The 9,025-nt window shown below is 35.5% G+C and overlaps 1 protein-coding gene across 1 annotated transcript; it reads right to left on the minus strand.

The window, feature by feature from the left end:
• Window positions 1-273: 273 nt before the first annotated feature.
• LOC130052730 (heat shock 70 kDa protein 12A-like) lies at window positions 274-6,396 on the minus strand. The gene is made up of 4 exons (XM_056158572.1): window positions 6,002-6,396; window positions 3,888-4,109; window positions 2,007-2,154; window positions 274-1,421 (listed from the first exon to the last, which is right to left on the minus strand). The coding sequence occupies exons 1-4, from the start codon at window positions 6,392-6,394 to the stop codon at window positions 373-375; spliced, it is 1,812 nt and encodes a 603-aa protein (XP_056014547.1). The 5' UTR covers window positions 6,395-6,396; the 3' UTR covers window positions 274-372.
• Between the last annotated feature and the right edge of the window lie 2,629 nt (window positions 6,397-9,025).

The raw sequence follows: 9,025 nt of genomic DNA on the forward strand, positions 1-9,025 counted from the left end.
TACAATAACATGTCCGTGTGTTCTCTTCTAGACATTATGAGGACGTCCTCACTAAACAGAGAGAGAGAGAGAGAGAGAGAGAGAGAGCTGTATAACCCGATATGCATAGGATACCTTTTGTCGGAATACACAGTATGTAGGTGTAAACAACGTAAAAACAATGAAAATATGAAATTGAGAATGACAATAAGAGTTGGGAGTGCCCAGTAAAACGGATTTCACAGGTGTTGGATTAGGCAGTTTTCACTGTATACGTACATGTACATGTATATATTTTTTAAGTGACTTTTCCTTTTATTTTATGAAATTATATTGTTTTGGAAATAATTCACATTACGTTTTTAAACCGTTCACAAATATTCTGCTCATCGTTCAGTCCAATAAATCAATAGAATCTGTTATAACTTCCTTAGTGTCAAGAATTGTTGCTTTGTATTTTAATTCCGTAAGTCCAAACGTATATACCTCTTCACATATACGCTTCTCGTGGACGTGCTTTGGAAAAGGAAGTGTTATTGCCTTTAAAAATACACAAGAATCGTCGACCACAACAGGGTTTTCTTTCTCGGTGTAGTATATTTTCGTGGTAACACTCGTGTCATGTTTTGATAATGGGTGACCCTTAAGCTTAACAGTTGTTCCAGTTGCCAAGACTCGAGATCCACTTGAAATTATCTTAACAAAAGCTCCACGACATTTTTCTTTGCTGTCTTCATCTAAGAATTTGTGAGTTTCAGGATGAAGACCATGGACAAAGTTCAAATTTGCATGAACACCGTACGTATATCGCATTAACCTTGACGATATGGAAAGTGGAAAATGGCCATAGAGAACGGCGCCTTTCAGTACGGCCAAACTACAATGTTCCGGAATAATAATCGACTTCTTTTGAAAGAACGTTTTCAGCTTTTCCTGTAGAAGGATACACTCCCCAAATCCGCCAACGACGATGATTATTCGTATGTTAGGAAATTTATTGAGTATTTCTTTTATGTGATGAACTATGCCGCGTATACTCTTATCAAAGAAACTTTGCATCTGTAGAGCATCTATTTTTAACTTATCTCTTGCAATGCTGACGAAACGTTCATATTCGGAGGAATTTATTGCCTCCTTCAAATTTCGACCTCTTGATTTCGAGATTTCGGCTAGCGAAGCAGGAATGCGAACATTGTATGAACTAGTGGATTGCAGTTTAACGGTTCTTTTCTTTGTTTCAAATTCTCTGAGCAAAGTTATGTAATCTTCTAAATCTTCCCTCTTCAGTTGATGCAATGCATCCACACCAAAGACTGTTTGAAACATTTGCACATACTCTTCGTTCACTAATTCGCCGCCGTAATCACCCCCAGTTGCCTTATGAAGTTCCATAATAGTGGTTTTGGACTCAATCTCATGAACACTGAAATCAGCGGTTCCACCTGTGAAAAACCATATAAAGTATCAATGTATAGGAATATATAATTCCTAACGAAGTAACATTAAAGTGTAGTGTTAAGCATTCAATTTCAATTGCCTTTGATATTACACTACCATTCTAAATACATCTTTCACTTGCTAACCAGTAATCGAAGTCAGTTTATTACGAGATGGATTACGAGTAAAAATACGGTACATGTATATATTCCAGCAATTGTTGTAACTTTCATTTGCTTTTTTATCATTGATAATTTCTTTTACGTTTTCAAGTTTGAAATAACGAGAGTTTCTTGCAATTCAAAAGACAGTCATGTAAAAAAAAAAACAAAAAACAAAAAAAAAAAACCATGGATTAATAGGTTTGCATGTACTTGAAATATGACGAATATTGGGGCACTAAGCTATGGAAAACACGCAACTTTCCACGCTCTTTTGTTGATATTGATATGTGCACAGCTGTTGTACATGCACGTGGTAAATGCAGTATTATTAACAATGAGCATTTTGGTCAAATTTAATTCATTTCGTTTAAACGCAAAACAAACGCATACGAATATGGTGAATGGTATAAATTAGAGATATCATACCCCCAATGTCAGCGATTATGTATTGCGATCCTTTGTATGCTATGGAGAGTCCATCTTCATTTATCATTTCCATTGGGAATGTCCGACAATACAGTGACGCTGCTTCCGGTTCCAGAGCAAGAAACAACTGACCGCTGTCTATTCCTGCCTACATGAATCGATACCATCTTCAATACCTCATTGTCAATTAACAAAAGATAATTAATGTCATGGTGATACACATCCCTAATAAATGAGTTAAATCCGTGTATTGATCGTTATCTATTTATCTGGTCAAGATATAGGACTCACAGCGGGTGTGTCCGGTCGACGGGGGATGCGTACTCGTCCTACGCACCTGAACCCAGCTCTTGTTTGTTCAGGGGTCCGTGTTTGCCCTATCTTAATTACGTATTTCTTATAGGAGTTTTGAGATTTGATCACTGTTCGTTACCTCCATCTTTTCATTCAAATTTAAATGATATTGAATTTCCTAATTTTTTAATAAATATGCATGTAATGATAATATCGATGGGACATCTTAATTTCACATTTTTATGAAACATTCTTTGAATATGATATCTCAGCAAACTAAACTTATTGCATGTACATGTAGTAGCTTCTGGAATTGTATATAGAACAATTAGAATAAAAGTGCGTGTCTTAGACAATTAATTTTGCCTAATCTATTTCTTTAAAGTGTCGGTAAGCAGACAATGTCAAAATCTATTGATGTAATTCAATAAAACTTCCTCATACGTGGAACTATTTACCCCTCAAACCTAACAGAGGTTCAGGTATCCTAGAGCATGTCAAGTCGCTGATTATCTAACAATACCAACCTCTCCAAGATATGTTCTCCACTGATATGAGAATATAAAGGCTCGAAATCAATCACTGCACAGCAGTTTTCAAAATTATACCGATAACAAACAATGTTGGAAAACACGTGGGTTTGGGTTACAGTTCGATCCAGAGCAAAGTCTGAATATGAAATAGGGAATAACTGGTAAAATTTCAAGAGGTGATCATTTCATGATGGGTAACAATTAACATACAATGTAGGTTTTGTACATTATATTAGCATAAAGCTGCATAAAATATAAGATTTCAAACATTGATTTTCACCCCTCGGCCATCAACAAAGAGAAGGAAAAAAAATCTATGAGAATTTCATAAATATTTTGTACAATATTATACCAGATATCAGATGTACACTGTATGTATATAACAAAGCGAACGTGTATCTATCATTACACGTGTATGCCTCGGTATTCATGAAGTATTATATACGATATAGGAGTTCTTACTGTCCATCAAAATCGACATCTAGTGCTTTTGTTTTAAAAGTAAGTGTATTTTGAGCAAGAATCCGATGCAATCTCAGATGGATAAAATGACGTAGAACCGGAATTATATCATATACATAACATGTTGTCTATAGTTGACGGTATTTTGACATTAAATGACTATTTTGTACGCAGATTTTCCACTGGAGCGCTACCTTGGAGTGAGCTTATTGTCTTACCATAGATTTATCGTTTCAGTATACATGTACATGTATACGTATGCGATAGTTCAAAGCTTCACTCAAAAATTAGTGAAATTGCATCACTTTAGATGCTCAGTAATCCAAATGACTGTGTATATCAGGGATACATGTAGCTTATGTGAAGATGTATTGGATATGATTTCTTTTATGAAATAAAAGATTTAGTCTTCCTTAATCGAGTTTTACGGAGGCCCAGAAAGGCTTTATCGTATGTAGTCCTTTATCATAGACTTTCATAGGACATGAATATAGTACATGTACAATATCACAAAACCTGAACATTTGAAAAAATAGCATAATACATCAAAATCCTAACATGAAGTGAAAATTGGTATAAAGTACACTTTTACCTCGATAGCCGCTTCCCTCATGAATTGTTTCGCTGCATCAGTCCATATTGCTGGCACTGTCAGAATAAACTTGACGTCAGAAATGGTAATGGTCAAGATGCGGTCCTTCAAAGTCCGAAGGAGATGGGTTTTTAGGTACTCAATGGACAAGGAAAATACTCTCAGCGCCGGGAGAACTTTGTCGTTGATGTCTTGTATTTCCATTCCTCTAGTAACCGTCTTCTGAATATGTCAGTAACAATAATATAATTAATGATAGGTTCGTAGGTCATGATGCTCACCCAATTCGCCCTGTTCATTAGGCTAAGCTTCGAACAAAATAACTAAAAACTTTCAACTGCTAATAAAGTCCCAGGGGTTTACACTTGCATGTACAATACGATGCTTATTTATTCATTATACTACATGAGTCTATTTCCTTCAACTGAGGTTTTTGAGAAGAGAGTAGGAGTTGATCGATTCAATTATTGCGCGCAATAATCTAATTGATGTGCGTATCAAACCAATATTGCTCTCATCACTTCAATTGATATGAGCAATAATGGAGTTGATAAGCGTATCAATTTAATTATTGCACGTAAAAATTAATTTATTGCGCACATTATTTAAATTTATGCGCACATCAATGTGATAGAAATACTGCTTTCGAAAATTAATTAAGAGCTCGCTATAAAAGATCCAATGATCTCTTTAATTCAGTTGAAGATATATTTAATCATTTACAATAATATCGTATAAGGAATTCATGCGCGCGTCAATTTTTTTTATATAAAGAGCAACAGTTCAATTAAAGATGCCGTGGATATGTTGAATTAAATATATCTCTAATTAGATAGTATTTCCTTAAAAGAAATGCTGCACGCATCAATTGAATTAATGATATCAATGAGAGCGGATGTTCAACGGATGCGCGCAATAATTCAATTGAAGATAGCAATAATTCAATTCCATATGGTGTGCATTAATTGATTTATTACTCTCTTCCATTGAATTATAGCGCGCACCAATTCAATTGTTGATATCATCAATTTATTTGAAGAGAGCACCAATTCAATCATTGCGCGCATCAAATTAGCTATTACTAAATGCTATTAATAATTCACTTAATAATTCAGAATTGAAGATATCATTAATTATCTAAGGAAACATTTGATTGAATTGTTGCGGGCATCCGATGGATTGATGGTATCTTCAAATAATTAAAGATATTTTCAATTATCATCGTTTATGTTAATTTGGCGCTCCATGGAACTTTTTCATTCCTTTTTCATTCTTAGAGGCTAGTCGTATCGTTTAAATGTTACAATGTAATTATCTATATATTCTATAAAATATTTGCAAATAAAAATGTCTAAAGAATTAAATGTATCTCTAGAAGACAATGCTTATGCACCACTGAATTTCTTTACGTTTTTGATCAAAATAAGATATTGTCAACTTTTCGATGACAAATGATATGAGAGAGAGAGAGAGAGAGAGAGAAAGAGAGAGAGAGAGAGAGAGAGAGAGAGAGAGAGAGAGAGAGGCTGTTTTGTCATACATGTACATATCCTTGTATCAAAACTGCAGCTGCATATACGTGCTTTAGACATATGGTATGGGCTCAGGGCAATACAGTTCATATTCTTCATCGAACCAAGATCGTCCCATCACCGAATACCAAATGTTAAGATTTGGAGAGAGAAATCATTGATTTTTAAGATAAGCATTTAGATATTATAAATTGTCAATATGATGTAAGTTATTTGATTACAATTCAACCAGGGGAAAACCTTAGGTGTTATAGGCAATCAACATTTAGGTCCTCATAGTTATGAAGGACCACACACACGATAATACTAAGGAGGCTTTGATTTTTAACCAAGAGGATATCGTATCTATTAGGCAAATCAAGGTAACTACCAATAGAAAGACTGAGTGAGCGCAGCCGCGGTTCACCCCTCCCCCTCCCCTTTTCTCCTTAGCAGTGAAAACAACAGACATTACTGGGTCTTATTTTCAAGTGAAAAAGAAGACTCACTTCCTCTTAGAATTGGAATATTACTCACCATGTACCTTAGTGAGTATATTTCCTTTTACAAACAGACCCATTTGCCAGGTAAACATACATGTACCTTTCGATAAAGGTCCATTTTGAACCGTGTGAAATAGAAGTAATCCCCTTGCAGATTGTTAGCCACAATGTCTGCAAAGTTATCTTCTGCTTCGTATCCAAAGGAGTCAAAAGATTCGTCAGACTTTAGTAGAAGGCACGTGGGAGTTTTCATGGACGCCAGACCTGACGTCCCGGCATACCACGTGTGAGAAGACTGGATATCCATCGGATTGTGAACAAAGGAATAGGCGTATCCACTGTAAGTAGTTCCAAAATCAATAGCAGCAACAACCAAAAACCCTCCTCTCTGTATATCACTCTTTCGGTGCGATGTTGTTCCTTGTTTAGCCATATTAATAACAGGTAAATCTTCTTCCGCCTTCAAACACCTATTAACTTTGTCCTTGATCATACCTGAGTAGCTTAGTAACCGAATATCTTTATTATGTAAATAATGTTTGATCAGTTACGTGCTTGAAACGTTTCACATCTTAAACATACTTACTTCCATGGGACTAACAACCCCCCCCACACACACACACACACACACACACACACGAGCATATCACAGAGTCTGGCTTGGGTGCCAATTAACAATACGCATGGCATATCACGGACTTTCTATATTTTGGAGAGAGAGAGAGAGAGAGAGAGAGAGAGAGAGAGAGAGAGAGAGAGAGAGATTTAGATTTCGTCGACAATCCATTCAGAAGATATCAGAATTTCGATAAAATTTAAAGACAGCGTAGTTACTCCCATAAGGCTCATCCGCAATTTAGATTTCGATAATTGGTTTCAGTGTCAATTTACAACATAGGATTCACCAATCTAAAATTAGATCCTTTGATACGCTCACGGATATCGCTACACTTAGAGATATACGCGAGTGGATCAAAGGATCTAATTTTAATCAGATTGAGGATTCATTTATTTCATTTTAAGACTTTAAAACACATACTGTACTTATATTCAATGGTTGCATTGTTATATGTATACATGTATTTACAACCCGTACAAAAGTTCTGTTTTAACAACCCCTTTCTGCTACACTAGTACTGACCGTTTTTGCAGTAGAATAATAGAAAATTCATGACATCATCCAATCAATATTTCTTTAGCAGTACATCTTGTGAAGATAAGTCACATTTCAAAATTTTCTGCAAATATATATCATAAAATTTATCGTGCATCGAAAATAAGTTTGGCAAAGTGTTGCAACATGAGCAAGGAAAACGTACAAGTATAATAATGAGTCGTCCCATGCAAAAAGGGCCCTTATGTATATTGACGTCATAATGAGAAAAACGCTGGTAAAGATAACGTCATTATTTGCAAGTTGCGTCTGTTACCTATGTTTGCAATGCTGTCAATATAACGTGATTGTGTTTATATACATCATCTGGAACGATGCCGACATGTACCTGGAATTAATATGTTGACGGTGCTACCGTTTGAGCGAGCGCATCTTCATGTATGTACATATTTTGTAATGGTCATGCTTTGATCAGGTTCAATTCAAATAATATCTATTTGCCAAATATTTATTATATTAATTTTCTCACAGGGTTTTATATTAAAATTCATTAGAACATGTATACATGAATGTGATTGAAATATTTTTATGCTAAATCTATATATACATTTTATTTCTACTGCCTTCACTGTGACTTGCTTAACCTTTGATGCATGATCTGTTCTGCTGTATGCTCTCAGCCTCTACTTTCCTTTTTTTCTACTCTCCTGCAATCTTTTCAAGTTACTAATTGTGTGTGATAAAAATGCCCAAACCTTTCAAATTTGTAAAACTGTGTTTAAACACCACTGCCTTTGAACACAAAACGCATTTCAATATAATGAAAATTTAAAAATAAATCGATAAATTCAACTATTGGGCAAGTATATGCCTTACATAAACATTGCACTTCGTTATACATTTCTCCTAATGGTGCACTGAATTTTGGAGCTAGGAGGCCACAAGATTAGGATGATAATCCACGTAAGTTCACAATCATATTCCAAGGTGTGCCTTTGCGAGATCTTGGCCACTTTTGACAAGGGACTTCTGGGATTGGCGTCAAAAATTTTTCCTTGTTAGAGGCATTCTATAATACGCCGGTTTCGAGATACACCCGAGTTATTTCCCTTTGGAGAACTCTCGTGGATAGTGAGGCGCGAAACAATTTGTTTACACGCGGGAGTGGGACTAATATTCATCACAGCGTAAGTGAATGTACTCAGTAAGTTTCTCATACACTGTTAGATCACCCAAATTCGACTGATACACAAACTAAGTAAGTTATAAGTATTTAGGGAGTAATTAAATACATAGAATTCTTATCATATAAAGTTATTTCGTTGGTTATAAGTACCATATCAAAGACATTACTTGCAAATATGACATTGTTTTTATGTTTCCACTTTAGTAAAACATTTCTTTCGACAGTATTTTGTATTTCCCACATTTACATATTAAAAGAGAAGCCGCTTTTAACACATTTCATCGTCTTTCTCGCTGACTGTAGTTACACTCTGTACCACTTAGTCATTCAAAGTTCCACTAAATGCACCTTCTACACAGAAGAGTTCGTATCTCGAAACTGGCGTATTAGAGGTCGCGTCATAAAGCTAACACTAACACTTGATGTGGGTAGCACGTGACCTGTGTGTACACATTGAGGTTGATGTGGGTAGCACGTGACCTGTGTGTACACAATGTGTTAGAGGTTTAGAATTAGCTCGGATTATTTCCCGCGCTCTAGTCATTAGAGCTCGTAGTACGAGCCAGCGCTTCGCTAATAAATAGTCTATTATAAAATCTGCGTAAAATCTAGAGAATGTTAGCATTCAATATCCTGAGAATTTATTGAACGTTAACTTTGCACTGCGTAAATTGTGTGCGCCCGAAACATTCCGAGTATGAGCGTTCAATATTGACGTTACCGTAACGACGTAAACAAGCCAAAATGGTAGACGACGGTCCTCCGAATCTGACAGAGCGGTATTTGATATCATATTCATTTATTTAAACAAAATGTTTCACTGT

This window comes from Ostrea edulis, chromosome 3 (assembly GCF_947568905.1).
Source record: "Ostrea edulis chromosome 3, xbOstEdul1.1, whole genome shotgun sequence".
Classification (NCBI taxonomy): domain Eukaryota; kingdom Metazoa; phylum Mollusca; class Bivalvia; order Ostreida; family Ostreidae; genus Ostrea; species Ostrea edulis.